General features: G+C 41.9%; 3 protein-coding genes across 4 annotated transcripts; all 3 read left to right on the forward strand.

Moving 5' to 3' along the window:
* The first annotated feature begins 2874 nt into the window (after nucleotides 1-2874).
* On the forward strand, nucleotides 2875-3796 carry LOC120420929 (uncharacterized). 2 transcript variants are annotated; one of them, XM_039584057.2, is made up of 2 exons: nucleotides 2875-3240; nucleotides 3314-3796. In XM_039584057.2, the coding sequence occupies exons 1-2, from the start codon at nucleotides 3068-3070 to the stop codon at nucleotides 3732-3734; spliced, it is 594 nt and encodes a 197-aa protein (XP_039439991.1). In that variant the 5' UTR covers nucleotides 2875-3067; the 3' UTR covers nucleotides 3735-3796. The 2 variants fall into 2 exon arrangements, with proteins under 2 accessions (XP_039439991.1, XP_039439992.1); XM_039584058.2 differs by having other exon boundaries at nucleotides 2875-3237.
* Nucleotides 3797-6437: 2641 nt separating this feature from the next.
* On the forward strand, nucleotides 6438-7017 carry LOC120420939 (transmembrane protein 141). Its single transcript, XM_039584072.2, has 2 exons — nucleotides 6438-6723; nucleotides 6785-7017. Exons 1-2 carry the CDS (start codon nucleotides 6609-6611, stop codon nucleotides 7015-7017), a joined length of 348 nt encoding a protein of 115 aa, XP_039440006.1. The 5' UTR covers nucleotides 6438-6608.
* A 2-nt stretch (nucleotides 7018-7019) lies between these two features.
* LOC120420938 (putative GTP-binding protein 6) lies at nucleotides 7020-8598 on the forward strand. The gene has a single exon (XM_039584071.2). The coding sequence runs from the start codon at nucleotides 7020-7022 to the stop codon at nucleotides 8565-8567; it is 1548 nt and encodes a 515-aa protein (XP_039440005.1). The 3' UTR covers nucleotides 8568-8598.
* The last annotated feature ends 7945 nt before the right edge of the window (nucleotides 8599-16543 follow it).

Raw genomic sequence — 16543 nt, forward strand, 5'->3', positions numbered from 1 at the left:
GACTTGAGTGACGGCGCGAACGTGGAGCGAGGTTCTTTGGGGTATTGCCACTGGCAGTGGAACAGGCAGAGTTGGGTCGTGATCTACGTCTCGAGCGTGGTTGGGCTATTTTCGATCGGACTGTCCGCTTACGTGGTCATTCGTTTGGCGCTTTGGAGGATCAAAGCTAGATATCGTAATGAGAATGGGTGTGGGATGTTTTAGGTTGTGAGTTCCTCTCTCAATTTTCCTTTCTTTGGAAAAGCACTGATTGTTGAGTTCTTTGCAGACACATTTGTTTTATTTTTAATTTATTTTAAATTAAACATATCTTTATTGAACATTCTAATAATAATTTCTGAAGCCTGGAGGTGATGTATTCTCTGCAACTTTTTGCCGCTGATTCAAAAGCAATGGCTGCAGATTTGGAACCACTCGAGCAGATCCCGCTCCTGGCGACGCCAAATCAGGAAAATCCACGTCCGTGAATGCTGGCGGTGTTTTGCGACGATTTGGTTGGTGCCTCGTCGTCGCTTGCTGCCGATTTTTTGCAAACTCAGCTCGTTTTGGGCAGCTCCGATGCTTGGTCGAATGGTCGCCACCGCAATTGAAGCATTTGGCTTCAATGTTTTCGTTGATTGTGTTGCAAGCTTGAGTTTTGTGTTCACTTCCGCAGGTTGCACAACGACTCTTGATGAAACAGTTCCTTCCACGTCACGGTGCACTGGACGATAACGTTCCCAAGTCACGATGATGTTGAAAATTTTCCAAACTGCTTTCAGCTCAGACGGCGTTGTCGATCCTTTCTCGAGATGCACCAGGTACAGTTCTGGAGTTTTTTTTTTTTTTTGAAAAGGTCCAATAAACCAAATTTCCAGTTTTGCTTTTTGGGTGTTTTTGAAACCGCCTTGAGTCAGGGGTATTAAAAAACACCCAAAAAGCAAAAACTGAAAATTTGGTTTATTGGTCCTTTTCAAAAAAAAACTCCAGAGTTGATCACGATACTTGATGGCTTTGCTGTGTCACGTCATCTTGAAGACTTCGATTACGTTCAACTTAAGAGTTTTTAGCTCTTCTTTCAGCACACTCACAGGGATTATGGGTTGCAGGATTGAATATGTAATAAATTATTAAATGAGTATTTATTATTGAGGTTTTGCAGCGCGACTGTGTTTCAAATGTAGGTGGCGCCAAAATGAGGTTACTTGCCAAAAATCGCATTCCTTTCTGCTGGATTGAAGAACAAAATCGCTTATTTCTCATGATTCCCTGCATCAATCATAATGAAACTGGTTGCAAAAGACGAGACAATTTTTTTCCTTTAAAATAATGAACATCAATTTTTGGGCGCGCAAAAATGTGTGACCTTTTTCTTTAAAAAAACATGTTTTGGAATACGAAAAAATTAGTTTCCCCGTTTATATGAATGAAATAAACAGTTATATAGTTGATAACAGATGTGTGTACGTATATTCAACATTTTTTATTAATTTTTGACAGACTTTCTTGCCAAATAGTCCAAATTACTATCTTTTTCTAAATTTACAGTTTCCTCATAGAAAAATCAAACAAATTTTGGAAAGTTGTACACCAAATTGTTGGAAATAATTTTTCTCATCCGAATCCGGCATAAGTTTTGTAAAAATGTTGATTATGGAGGAAAAAACACATTTTTTTCAAAAAATCATAGGTTTAAGCTATTTGTTCATAGGTGGCGACATGTGTCTTTTAGCTTTGCTGCAAATCCTCTATAAGATTGATATAATTCATAAATGAGAGTTAGAGCGCAACAAAAAGTGCGCACCTTCACAAACATTGCCTTGTTAGGCGTCATCCTTTAAGTATGTCACGCTAAAATCCAAAATTTGTCACGCTGGCTCTGATCCCCCCCCCCCCCTCAAGAAGTACGTCACGTTTGGTTGGACCCCCCCTCCCTCTACTATCTTGTTTCTTGTACAATTTTAGCATGATTTTTAAAATGGATTATTTTTAAATTCGGAATTAAATTTTGCGTTTGGATTTGTTTATTTTGTTCAATATTGTAATGATAGAAATAACCACCACCAGCACATTTTTGAAACATATTAAATCTACCATCATAAACTCTGTTTCTTAAAGCCTTGAATCGACGACCTTGAATCGTGAATGATTTATGAGTAAAGTTTATCAAACATTAAACTTTTGAAGCTGTATTTATTATATTCCCCCTTGTCACACTTTGTCACACTTAGGAACCCCCCCCCTTCCCCCCCCCTAGAGCGTGACGTACTTTATGGATGACGCCTTAACTGCGCATTGAGTGCGAGAGCGCGCTAGCGAGCTGCGAGAGAGAACAACGAGTGAGAAAACAGCGAGATGCGCGCGGCCGACGAAAGAGAGAATGAAGATTGTCAAATCAGTTTTGTGGTTGATTTGTGTGGAATAAGACGTGTTGTTTGTTTCTGCGTTTATATTATAAATGATAGTCCCCGATCACGACACTCACATCCATGCCGTACAAGCCACGGAGGACCTGTTTCATGGGTCGTTTACCTGGATCGTCATGGCTGTAGTTTGTAGCAGATATGGTGTCTTCGGGAAAGTTGTTCAAAATTTAGTGAAGGTCCTACATCTGAGGAGCCCTATGTCAATTTTTATGCACAACGGTAAAAAACCACGATTAAAACCCATTTTTGATCACTTTTTTTTCATTTTAATGCATAAAAATATTGACAAGACAACATTTTTTCGATGTATCAACTATGGTCCTGTGGTCTAATGGTTACAGGTTTCGCTTTATGAGCGGAAGGTCGTGGTTTCAAACCCACATGGCTCGGCACATTCTTTCCCCTGTACTCTTCACATGTATAAGGACCAACTGTTCTCTGTATAATTGCCCTGCAGAGCTCCACCGACGACACGATAAGCCACTCGCCTCCAAAAAGTGGGCACCAAATCGGCTTACCCCTCCGGTTCCTTTGGAACTGGAAACGTCAAAGCGAAAAACTCGAAAAAATTGATTGAATTTGGCAACCCTTCTGCTTTTGACGTTTACAAATGTCATTTCTAAAATCAGATTAAATTTTGTGAACATCGTCGACGGCACCAGATGACTTCTGGAATACGGATCAATCCGTTCTTTTCCCCCAGCGCACCAAGAAACTTCTATGGACGACAGGGTGTCCTCGTCGCTGATCCACCACAAGCAGACTGGCAAGCACAAACCCCACCAGGACTGGGAAAGTCGCGAGCGAAAACCGTGTGGTGTGCGCGACAACGGTGGTGTGGAACAGCGAAGGAAGAATCACGCTGCCATCCGATATTGACGCCCCTGAACCTATTCCATTCTTTACAGTCTCAATCCTACGCGGAAGCTTCGACACGTCATTCAATTGCCGGAATTCACGCACCCCACGACTCCGGCTTCCTTCTTGGTCAGAAACCCGGTTCCGGAATTTGCCAACGAAGCTCTCTCTGGCACCGCCGTATTCGACAGCGTGCCACGGGCCGCGGTCGTCTCCGGAAGACTTGGACCACCTCCCCTTCTCAGGCCTGTCCTTCGTTGCGTTGCGGATTGGGAAGCAGCGGAGGATGCGCCTGTGCAGTTATCAAGCTGGGATGGGTTCGGTCCGGATGCCAGCGTGGTTTGTGTTCTGTTTCATCCACTTGCCAACGAGCAGTGCAGTGCAGACGGCCCAATAGGTCCATGGGTCGATCGGGACCCGCCACTGGGCGGGCCCGGAGCGGCTGGTGGAAAGTTCATTCCCGCAGTTTGAACGGATGACTCAAAATAAAAAGATTGGTTCCGGCGGGATGGGTCATCGTTATGGCCAGAAAGGGTCCCGAGCTTTTTAATGTTTACGAACCTTGGCGAGTCCTTCTAGCTATCGTTTCGCTCGAGCATGTCCGCGTCCCCAACCGCAATCATCAGGGATTGTGCCCGCGTAATGGACACATTCAGTCGCATAACGTTGCCGGAACGCTCCGTCGAGATGAACATGATGGCCTCTTCGCGGCTCGGTGGAGCCGATCCCGGTGTCATCGCGGTCACGTGGTTTGAGCTGGTCTTAGAGGTAACGAACCTGACAAGCATATGGGGAAACGATGCATATCGAGTTTTGGATTATTTTCTTGCCATTGATTCCGTTCAGATAATGTTCTCGAGGCGACGCGTTAGGCTTCCTGCATTTGGCCATTCTGGTGGAACTCTTGTCGCGATGACATCACCGGAGACGGAGTGAATTATCAGTGGAAAGAGGTATTTCGATAAACGACGCCAACGATCTGGTCGAAGCATCCGGTGAGTTTGTCATTGCGATCGTGATCAATTAGGCGTTCCAGCAGCGAAATTCCGTCAAGGAAACCCCACTGGATCACCGGTCCGAGCCGTTTCGGATCGCCAGAAAAAATGATGTTTTTTCGTTTCTCCACTTTCCCGGCCGCAATGCTTTCGAGGGGGAACATGTAGTAAAACTATTTTTTGCACTGCCACACTCGACGATGAAAATTTTAATGAAATGACCTGCTCAAACTTAGAACTTGACCAATCGAGTGGCCGCGTTGGAGTGGCCATGGCGAGTATTTTCGAGTCTGGTATAAGCTTGCAGAATTTCCCTGTGGTTTCAACATTGCATTAAATGGCTGAAATTACTCAAAACTTGTTTATCGGGTCCTCTCTTTTCCCCAGAACCTTCTTGAATAGCCATCCATGAACAGTTTCAACATAATAAAATCCAACCAAAGAACGACTTGAAATTAACTCGACCTTGTGTACCGTCATTTCTAGAAACTTGTCTCTCTTTGTGTTCTGGCAATATCAACTCCAAATCCAACTAAACGCCCACAAATCTTCCCATCATACTCTCGTTCGTTCTGCTGCGCTCAATAGGGCAGTATTTCTGGGAATTATCCACAGCTTCTGTCAGCTGAACCCGGTATCACCGGTAGCACGCACCACAATCGTTCCCCATCTTCCAAGCAGCCGCAGCCGGTTCCGCCAGCCCCAACGGAACCGATCCGTTGTTGTGAGGTTCTAGTTCACGACAGCAGTTCGTTCACTTCCTAGTTCCACTATCCTAGAGACAATATTTGCTAGCGCTTCTGACCGGTTCCGGAACATCGTAAAACCTGAGCTGCTTTGGATCCTTGGCATCCGGCATTACCAAGGATCTCCTCCTCGCTGGCCAAATGACGGCTGTTGAAAACGGGAATGTTCCGGAAAGGCCGTCATAGTCAACTTTGGGATGCTTCTTCCGCTGGGCTGTTATTTGCCCACAACAAAATTTCCGTATTGGGTGTCTTGGCCAGGGAACCGGCCACTGCCCAGACGAAAAGAACGATTTCAGCAATGTGTCCAAATTCCGGCGGTAAAGAAATTTAAACCTGTGAATTATCGAAAAAAAAATTATGATGACGGATTTCGACTAATGTAAATATTTACATTCAAGCAGTGTTGCGAGTTAATTTAAATTTAAGCGAAACACGAGGGGTCTCTCAACTCACCGTGACTTTTGTCAATCACGGTGATTTCACGGGATTCACGGTGGGACCATTTTTTAATCAGATTTTTGCACCGAGTGTCTTGTCGTGTCGTCGGCTCCACGGTCCGATCGCAAAAAGTGCTTTGAAGGGACGAGTTTTTCAGAAACCAGAATTTAAGGGCTAGCTGGGTATAAGTAAACGTAAAATGTGCACTTCGGTTCTAGCGATACATTTGGACAGTACAGAGTGGAAAAGGCAGAGCCAAAGAGGATTGAAAAAAAACATTCAAACCTCTTCGGCGGCGAAGTTACGGCAGTGGATCGCTCGACACACTCGCTCAACAATAGCGTGTGTGCGTGTCCCATCTGCCTAATAACAGAAGAAGCCTTTGTGATTCTATAAATAGAATTGCAAGTCCGCAATAGATCTAATTCCTGGTCGCAGTGGATAGTGGCATCGAACAAAAAAAAAAAAAAATGGTCCCCTTGGAATGAGCTGTCAAGTCAAGAACCCAGTCAGGACGTTCTAGCAGGATTCTAGCAGAGTTCTTACAGAGTTGGATATTCTTACAGCATTCTAGCAGAAATGTTCTACCGTTCTAGCAGGATTCTGACAGAACCAGCTCTGCTAGAATATTTCGTGACTGGGAAGGACCGCGAGGTTATTTTTTCCAAATTGATTTAAATATCCATTTTAAACTCTTTGTGGTCGTACAAAGGGTCATTGTACTCAGATAAATAAGCCATACATTTCGGCGATTTTTCCCATACAAACTTCTAGCGATTAGAGGGAGGGGTTTCCATGGTCAGAATAAGCTCAAATTTGGAATTTAGCCTCGTCATTATCGAGTATTTTCAAAACGAAATTGCAAAAAAAAGATTTTATTACTGCATTCAACACTGTTCTGTGATTCGTCTTTTCGGACCGTTCAGCCCAAGTCCCTTTTTCATTGAACCCATCAACTGACAGTTCGTCGCACAGCAGCTGATGTTTGCGCAACAACAGCAAAAACGTCCAACTGAGCCGAATTTCACAACAAACCAACATTTCGCAGGCGTAGATTACAATCGTCTTTCCACACGAATTCGATACAATTTCTGTGTACAGTTTTGTGGCAGCGAACGCGCGATTACATCACTCTACGACCCGAGCAGTAACTTGCAAATGCAATGAACGACATTCGCCGCCTGAAGGAGCAACAGCGCGAAAAACATCCCGGCTTTGCGCCGTACCTGGAGTGCATGACCCGGTCCCTGTTCACCGGACTGGCCACCTTTTGCTTGGGTAGGTTGTGAGGCAACTCGTGGGTGATGCAGATCTTATTATCCTTTTTTGGGTTTCGCAGGATTCTCCACGACGTACTTTCTGCAGAAGCTCGTCTCGAAGCGGTTGCCCTATCCGTTGAAGACCAGCATCCTGATTTCGACGTTGGTTGCGACGGGAGCGGCCTACAAGGTGACCGCCGATCGGACCAGCTCCTGCCAGGCAGGGTGGATGGCCGCAGAGGGCAAGTTCACAGCGCTGTCGAACGTTGAGGAAGGTGGTGAAGGGGAGGTTCGGCAGGAGGAATTGTCGTAAGGATGGCCTCGTCGCTGGCGAGAGTGCGATGCTGGAGGCCAATGGTGCAGCGGGCACTGACCGTATGTCGACGACCTCCAAGTCCCGTTTTGGGGACTGTTGTTAGCTTAAGATGTAAATACACAGAGTCTAGTAAGTATAAGGGATTCAAGGGCAAGTTTCAGGCCAAGGCTGCTGAGGGTGGCGAGGAGGACGGGGAAGGATCTTCGCAGGAGGTGGATTTGGACGACGCCGAGTACGATGCGGTGGCCAACAGTGCCATGCACGTCCAGAAGAGGCTACAGAACGAGCAGCACGTGTTTATCATTCAGCCGTACGTCAAGTGGGGCCCGAAGAAAGCCGCAACCGATCCGGAACATCAACTGCAGGAAGCGGAAGCGCTGGTACGATCGCTGCCCCGGTGGACCATCGAGCACAGTCTGAAGGTGCCGCTGGAATCGCTGGAGAAGCGACAACTCTTTGGCACCGGAAAGCTGGACGAGCTCAAAACGACCCTCCGGAACCTGCAATCCGCGGGGAAGTCGGTGACCTGCGTTTTCATCAGCAAAGGAACGCTGACCTTCAGTCAGAAGCAACTACTCGAGCAGCACTTCAAAATCCCCGTCATGGATCGCTACTCGGTCGTGATCCAGATCCTCCGACTGCACGCCATCAGTACCGAAGCCAAGTTGCAGGTGGCCATGGCCGAGATTCCGTACATTTGGTCCCAACTAAAAGACCAGGACGGCAAAGGACGCGTCTACCTGAGCGAATCCCAAAAGCAGATGCTCCGTCTACGCGAGCGAAAGCTCAAAACCCAACTAACCGCCATCCGATCCCACCGGGAACTCCTCCGCAACAAGCGCAAACAGAAAGCCTACCCGATCGTGGCCGTCGTCGGTTACACCAACGCCGGCAAGACTTCCCTCATCAAAGCCCTCACCGAAGAGGAATCCCTCCAGCCCAAAAACCAACTCTTCGCCACCCTGGACGTCACCGCTCACGCCGGCCTTCTCCCGTCCAAACTCGAAGTGCTCTTCATGGACACGGTCGGCTTCATGGCCGACATCCCGACCGGCCTCATCGAGTGCTTCGTCGCAACCCTCGAGGACGCCATGTTCGCCGACCTCATAATCCACGTGCAGGACATCTCCCATCCAAACCACGCCGAACAGAAAAACCACGTCGAATCAACCCTCGCCGCACTCCTCAAATCCACCGGAACCAACAACGAAACCCCCCCGAACATCATCAACGTGGGCAACAAGGTGGACCTGCTCCCGAACAACACCCCGCCGTCAGACCTGCACCTCGTCTCGTCCAAAACCCTCGCCGGAGTCAACGACCTGTTGGCGAAAATCGAGCAGAACATCCTCGAATCCACAGGCCGCCAGCGGATCATCATCCGGGTGCCGATGGGAGGCGCCGAGGTGGCGTGGTTGTACAAGAACGCAGCCGTTACGGAGACGGGCGCCGATCCGGACGATAGTCAGCGCATGTTGGTGAGTGCGGTGATAACGGATGCCAAGTTGGCCCAGTTTCGGCACCAGTTTGTGAACAGGAAAAGGTGAGGTTTGAAGTGAGAGGAAATAAATAGATTTGTTTATTGTAAAGAAGTTTGGTTTTTAATTGATTGAGAATGTATTTTCATACAAAACTATTTTTTTTGTTCATGGTCAATCGCTAAACCAATCGCATCCTTTTTCCTTCCCCGGTCAATGGTGGAGATGGGAGCGGCCCGCAATGGATGGCTTTTTTGGTGCTGCCTGTCCTGTCCTGGTAGAATTGGTTTATTTCCCTTTAATCAATTTCTAAGCCACATGACGAAATCCAGTCTGCAATCCGCTAAGATCACCATCTCTATGAGAATGCGAATTCGGTCCAAAATCGGCACTTTTCTGCAATGAGAAAGGCAGAAGTTGCATTATGTTTACAGGTAGTTTCATCTCTGCCATTTTAGCTGGGATAAATAAAAAAATCCATCACGCCCAAACATTTTAAATAATTTGGACTACTTGGCAAGAAAGTCTGTCAAAAATCAATAAAAATGGATAAATATACGTTAACACATCTGCCTTCAACTATATAACTGTTTTTTCATTGATATAAACGGGGTAACTCATTTTTTCGTGTTCCGAAACATGTTTTTTAAAGAAAAAGTTCACAAATTTTTGCGCGCCCAAAAATTAATGTTCATTATTTTAAAGCAAAAAAAAAATCTCGTCTTTTGCAAGCAGTTTCATTAAGATTGATGCAGGGAATCATGAGAAATAAGCGATTTTGTTCTTCAATTCAGCAGAAAGGAATACGATTTTTGGCAAGTAATCTCGCCACCTACATTTGAAACACAATCGCGCTGCAAAATCTCAATATTTGTTTGATTTTTCTATGAGAAAACCGTAAATTTAGAAAAAGATAGTAATTTGGACTACTAGGCAAGAAAGTCTGTCAAAAATCAATAAAAATTGTTGAATATCCAGGTTTTTAAGCGAAGATGGCGTTCGAATGGTGAACGCCCGAAATGTCAAAATCGCACAGTGGTACCAACATTGCGAAAAAAGTGTGCCATGGCATGACCGCCACATTTTTTTTTCTAATGTTGGTGCTACTGCGCGATTTTGACATTTCGGACGTTCACCATTCGAACGCCATCTTCGCTTAAAAACCTGGATACGTTAACACATCTGTTATCAACTACAGTAGTTGTTCGGTAACTGGGCGTTGTTTAACTGGGCTGCTTTTTAACTGGGCGCTCGATAACTGGGCCGTAGCCCAGTTAAAAAGCAGACAAACGTCAAAAAACCAAAACAAACCGAAATCACCGAGGGGTTAATGGATGCAAAAATCATGTTCAACAAAATTAAAAAAAAAAATCAAGCTTTTATGTAATTTCAAGTCACAATTAGAGAAATATGAAAAGTAATCATTGTAATTGAATTTGAGTAACTTTTATTTTTATATTTCATCAAAAAAATATTATGCATCGATAGTCCCCTCGTTATTTTTCGTTCAGCCCAGTTAGCGAACAGCATTCGGTGACTGGGCTATTTAATTTAGATATAACTGTTTTTTTCATTGATATATACGGGGAAACTAATTTTTTCGTGTTCCGAAACATGTTTTCAAAGAAAAAGGTCACAAATTTTTGCGCGCCCAAAAGTTTATGTTCATTAAATCTCGTCTTCTGCAACCAGTTTCATTAAGATTAATGACGGGAATTATGAGAAATAAGCGATTTTGTTCAGAAAGGAATACGATTTTTGGCAAGTAACCTCATTTTGGCGCCACCTACATTTGAAACACAGGCGCGCTGCAAAACCTCAATAGGAATATAATAATTTTAGAAATTAAATTTTAGTTTTCTTGATTGTTTTCAACTTGATTTTTTTTTACTTTTTGAATTTTTAATTTTCTCAATTTTGATTTTTTTTAATATTAAATTCCAAAATCTTTAGAGTTTTCAGATGCTTTAAATGTTAAATTTGGAAATATCGGATTATTAAATTTTTGAATCTCAATTTTTAAATTTTAGCTTTTTTTTTAATCCAATCAAAATAAAAAATGTTTTAGAATTTGAATTTGAAATTTGTATGTTGGAGCTTTAATTTTTGAATGTTTTGATCTTTTTATTTTTTCCCCTAATATGTTAAAATTTGGGGAAAAAATATTTCTACTGGTTAAATCCCATCTAAAATTCGAAGGGGGAGGTCAGCTTCTGTTACGTCCTATCAACTCAAAATCAAATTATTCGCTCCACAGCATTGCCTTGGCGTTCTCGATTGCGAGATTCCTACTCGAAACTAAGTGTCCGAAGGCTTGATGATTGTTGAGGCAATTGCAAACCTCTTTTTACACCTTAGCTTTAATCCACCCGGGATTCGATCTGATTACCTTTGGATTTTGTGTCCGACTGCCTACCAGAGACTCCACCGAGGCAGGATCCAAGGAGACGATTCCTACACCTGGACTGAGCTAACGACATAACCTTTTTTTTAGGTTAGACCGGGGCCAATATATACTTTCCCATCCGACGGAAGGCGTGGTCAGACAAATCTCGTCACGAAAAATGCCACCGGGACCTTCTGGGATCAAACCCAGACCGACTGGGTGAGAGGCAACCACGCTTACCCCTACACCACGGGTCCACGTCCAATCAAACTCATATACAGTAGTTGTTCGGTAACTGGGCGTTGTTTAACTGGGCTGCTTTTTTAACTGGGCGCTCGATAACTGGGCCGTAGCCCAGTTAAAAAGCAGACAAACGTCAAAAAATCAAAACAAACCAAAATGACCGAGGGGTTTATGGATGCAAAAATCATATTCAATAAATAAAAAAAAACTTTTTTCAAACTTTTGTTTAATTTTAAGTTACAATAATTGTAATTATTAATGAAATATGAAAAGTTAGCTTTGTAAATAAATTTGAGTAACTTTTATTTTTATATTTCATCTGGAAAATATTATGCATCGGTGGTCCCCTAGTTATTTTATGTTCAGCCCAGTTAACGAGCAACATTCGGTGACTGGGCTACGTTCTCAGCCCAGTTACCGAACAACTACTGTTTTAGATTTGAACACAGTTCGGAACATGTCCCAATTTTTTTTGTCATTCTAATATCTATATCTTGGGGAAAAATTTGCAATATGATTCACAACATTAAAAATTTAATGCATCCAGTATAAAATAAACACAAAAAAAGGTTGACAAACATTACTCAAAAGTAATTAAATTCTCAGAGCCATAAGGCAAATGAGCAATTCTCTACGAAATCGGCCGATTTCGACCATTTTTATTTTTTGTATTTTTTTATTTGGCTCATTTGGCCTTCCATATGACCAAAGAAGCTATTTTGTGTCATTGGTTCAACCATACAAGTCTCCATACAATTTTGGCAGCTGTCCATACAAAAAGGGTACGCGAATATTAAAACAGCTGTAATTTTTGAGTGAATTTTCCGATCAATTTGGAGGCTTGAGCAAAGTTGTAGGTATTGTGCACGGAAAAAAAAAATTGCACTCAAAAAGTTCTTTACAGATTTTTTTTGATAAAGGGCTTCGTTTTCATGATATAGCCACCGAAAGTTTGATTTTAGCGAAATATTTGCAGTTATTCGATTTTAAAAAATAGTGACCATGAGTAACCATCTCTAATAGTAGTTTATGCAACAAGTTGCAAAAAGAGGATTTTTTCAGCACGAGTCGTACATTTATCCAACGAGGTTCACCGAGTTGGATAAATACGAAGAGTGCTGAAAAAATCAAGTTTTGCTAAGAGTTCCATACAACATTTTTTGCAATTCCAAAAAACACACACTGAGTGAAATTTTACGTAAAATGTTCATGTATTTTCTCAATAAATCGTTTAAATAAAAAAAATGTTGAAAAGTGTTACTTTTCGAAACAAGTGCTGAAAAGTTCAACTTTTCAGCATTTATTTTGAAAAGTGTTGCTATTCGATTCTGTTATTTTTGGTACAGAAAAGTAGGCTATTTCGTCGTTCAAGAATGACAGAAAAAGTAAGTAGTTTCACGACGGAATTGCAAATAAATATTTTTGCTATGAAATTGTCTAAAAGACATCGAAGATTGGACCTCTGGTTGCTGAGATACACCTGCTTCAAGAAAAATAAAAATAAACATGAAAATTTATATTTTCAGGTCTCATGGCCTATCTACAATCACTTAGCTTAGAATAGTTAAGTAAAGTAAAACTAAGAAAATGTACACAACTTACGACCGTCATCCACAATCAACTTAGAAAATTTGCTGGGCTGATATACGTTGCTATGCAGTTGTTTGTTTACCTTTGATATGGAAACGTCAACTTACCGTAGATTTTGAAATTTTCCAAACCATACGTCAAGTTTCTAATTTTATTCCTTTTCATCCTTTTCATTCCTTTTTATTGTAGAAGATCAGATTCATTTCCATTGATTCAAACTCCTAAGCTAAGTGAAATTTTCTAAGTTAAGGGCATCTCCACCGCAGAGATCTAATTGCGTGGCAAACATATCGGTTGGATCCCCAGTTTTAGCTTTGCTCCGTAGCTAATACACGTTTTCGCACCGCTGGGAGCTTATTTGGCTACCGAATCAAGCCCACCGCGGGGATCTAATTTATTCATTTTCAAATTCTAGCCGTTTTGTTGATCGAAATCAATAAAAATACATTCTAGCATGATAGAACATGCTTCCAATTACATTATATGTCCTAATTGTTTGCTTACATCAATAAAATATCATTTTCAAATTTTTAAAAGTGTTCATCCGATTTGCTCCCGACATGTTTGCATCCCAACTTTCCCACCGCGGGTAGCAAAGCTAAAGCTAAATTAGCCTTCGAGTTCATTCAGCGAAGAAAAAGTTCATCGGGGATCCGTCGAGTAGCCAAGATAGGTGCTCGAGAAGTCCCCGAGCTGCCGGTGGCTAATTTTTTCAGCAATTTTTTGAATTATTTGTATTTGTTTTGGTTGAAGATGCATTTATTTTGAATATCAAATTTGAATGAATATTAAAGAAATCAGTAATTCAGTTCAAAACGATTTTGTTAAATTGAAAAGTTGTGGAATTTATATATTTTTTTATTTTTTAAATAAAAAATAATCAACCACATATATTAATATAAGCAAATCATTACCGAAAATTTAAACATGAATGTCCAAAATTTAAAAATAACTAAACTGATTTGAACATTTTTGAATTATGTATAAAATTCAAATATATATATCAAGCGAAACAATGTAATTGGTCCAATGTGAGTTTGTAAACAAAGGGTGTATCTTGCTCACGTCAGTGAGGAGTAAGAAAAAATTACGAATACGTTTATTTTTATTATTTATTTTTTTCATTTCATTTAAAAATATTTTGAATGGTTGTACCGTAAAGGCTGATACGCAGATCCGAAGGAACGCAAAACTCCATATAAAAAAACCCAAGAAACGGTCAGAGAAAGGGTCACGAAAAGATTTTTCTTAAGCGGTACGCAGCATAAACGAAAAGTGGCGTTTGACGTTTCTTCGCGCGGTGCTTGTTTGCAATATGTTCTGATGAAAAAATCGCAGAATTTGAATTTTCTTTTTTAATAATTTTGTATTTGATATAATAATATTTAAAATCCCCGCCGAATCTCAAAATGCAGAATTTTGAAATTAAAAGGACAGATATAGTTTTTTGGTAGAAATGGATTAAAAAAAAGAAGTTGTCTTTATAGCTGTCGGCCACTATTGCTAGTACCAATCAGCAACCTCTGGATTGTGAGTCCATTGCGCTGTCCAATTGATCCACACGGACGGGATCGAAATTAAGTAAAATTTACAAATTTACGAAAAACCCGAAATTCTAATATCAAAAACACAATTTTTATCAAAAATAAAAAAAATGAATTCAAAATCAGGAATTTGAAAATTGAAGAATTTGGAAATTTAAGAATTTAAGAATTTAAGAATTTAAGAATTTAAGATCAGAATTGGGCACTAAAGCCCTATGTAAATTTTTATGTGCAACTGTAAAAAACACGATTAAAAACCATTTCTGATCACTGTTTTTTTATTTTAATGCAAAATTTTTTTTGACAAGACAACATTTTTTCGATGGATCAATTATGGTCCCCTTGGAACGAGCTGTCAAGTAGGAGCTTTTCCATTCCATTTTAAATTCTTTGTGGTCGTACTCAGAAAAATAAGCTTTATCGCTGTAAACAATAATATCCAATTGCTCGGATTGCTTGTTTTCAAATCCGTTTTGGCTTATTTAAAATGTTTTGCTTGAATTTTGCTTTTTACTCAATACAAATGACTTATCTCTTGCATGTCTGGCACTAGATCGACAATGCGTTGACCAAAATTAATCAAACACAGCCCCAATATAACCTAAAAAACAAAACTGCATCACCCCAGATTACCAAAAGTCATTTTTCATGCGTGAACTTGCAGCACGGGAGGGAAAATATCTCCAAACTCGAAGAATTGAAATCGAAAAATCAATCATCACTCCTAATGTAAACATTTACTGACGTGAGCAGGATAAACTCTATGTTAACAAACTCACATTGGCCCAATTACATTGTTTTGCTTGAAAAGACCATCCGTCAGACGATTTGCTCCCGGTAGATCCCGGAGCTAACCTGAGTTTTGTTTAGATTCGGATGAACACGGATGAACTCGAACCTAAATTAGCTCTCGCGCAAGTACCGCGGTGGGCTTGACGCGGGTGCCAAATTAGCTTTGCAACGCAATTAGGTCCCTGCGGTGGAGATGCCCTAAGGACATTTTAAGAGTGCCCAAAATACGCGACTTCTAGATGGTTAAGCCAAAAGACATCGATAAGCCTTGGTGCTACGGCAAAGCGGGTTCTCATCAGCATGGAACGATATCCATTGTGTTAATAAAATGGAAGTTTTAACAGTATTTGGAACAATACAATTAAACCCTCAATTTCATTACCATGACGGAACTATCCATGCCCCTTGACAAAATGAGTACTATAACGATCTATATAATACTCCCCTGGCAAGGCCCAAGGACCAAAATTTGTTCCTGAAATTGAAATTAGCTCGCTGCCTCGTCCCGGGTGGAACGAGGGATGAGGGCAACTCTTTCAACAGTTTGGAATTGGACACGACGCAGTTCTTTCAGAAGCGCTCGCCGAGAATGCGACGAGCTAGTTGTTGTTTCACAACTACGGCTTGACCCACGAGAGGCTTTTCAGCGGAAGGCAGCAGGCGCGCGCCTCATCTCGTTGATGCCTCGTGGGACGAGGGACGGGGAGTGAGGCAACTCCGAACCACGGCAACCACGAAAGATCCAAACGGTCCGGCCATCGAGAGGCAACTGGCTGACGGTGCGACGAGAAGGCGATGCGCGCTTCTTTTCCAGTTCTGGTCCCTCTCTCCTGCTGCTGCTCTAGGCTAAGCTTTCCTGCTGCTGCTGCTGCTGCTGCTGCTGCTACTGTGCCGGTCCGACGTCTGAGACGTGAATGATAGAATGGGCTCTGGCGCGCGTTCTTATATAGCATTTCGGCCCGCTACTTCCCCTCCTTTTTCGCGATCGACACTCGGTCGCGTAGCTCGGATGATTTTCCCCTCAAAATAGGTACTTGACATTCCCGTCCGTGAGTGGGAAGCGCTCATTTTGCTTGCAAAATCTCTGCATTTTGAAAACATTTTAAAACATTCAATTGTTTCAATAGTTAAACTATTTTGCCAACAATGAAATTTTTATAGCAAATTGCTGAATAATTTTCGAATCGAATGGCACATAAATCGTGTCGATTCGATTAGAGAGAAGGAAGATATAAGCGTTTGACGGATGACGCAGTAATCCAGGGCCTTTGGCCCGGGTTTTTTGGAATGACACCCCAGTACCTTCGACAAAGACGTAAGTCTACGTCAAAAAGGTTGACAAACATTACTCAAAAGTATAGTTAAATTCTCAGAGCCATAAGGCAAATGAGCAATTCTCTACGAAATCGGCCGATTTCGACCCTTTTTAAATTTTGTTATTTTTATTTGGCTCATTTGGCCTTTTCTATGACCAAAGAAGCTATTTTGTG

Source organism: Culex pipiens, chromosome 3, assembly GCF_016801865.2.
Source record: "Culex pipiens pallens isolate TS chromosome 3, TS_CPP_V2, whole genome shotgun sequence".
Lineage (NCBI taxonomy): Eukaryota > Metazoa > Arthropoda > Insecta > Diptera > Culicidae > Culex > Culex pipiens.

Bases quoted from the DNA above. Each gene is read 5' to 3' on its own strand.
- LOC120420929 (XM_039584057.2), top strand. From the start codon at position 3,068: ATGACTTCTGGAATACGGATCAATCCGTTCTTTTCCCCCAGCGCACCA. The intron at 3,241-3,313 runs GTGTGGAACAGC...CATTCTTTACAG, and splicing joins TGGTGTGCGCGACAACGGTG to TCTCAATCCTACGCGGAAGC.
- LOC120420939 (XM_039584072.2), top strand. From the start codon at position 6,609: ATGAACGACATTCGCCGCCTGAAGGAGCAACAGCGCGAAAAACATCCC. The intron at 6,724-6,784 runs GTAGGTTGTGAG...TGGGTTTCGCAG, and splicing joins ACTGGCCACCTTTTGCTTGG to GATTCTCCACGACGTACTTT.
- LOC120420938 (XM_039584071.2), top strand. From the start codon at position 7,020: ATGGCCTCGTCGCTGGCGAGAGTGCGATGCTGGAGGCCAATGGTGCAG.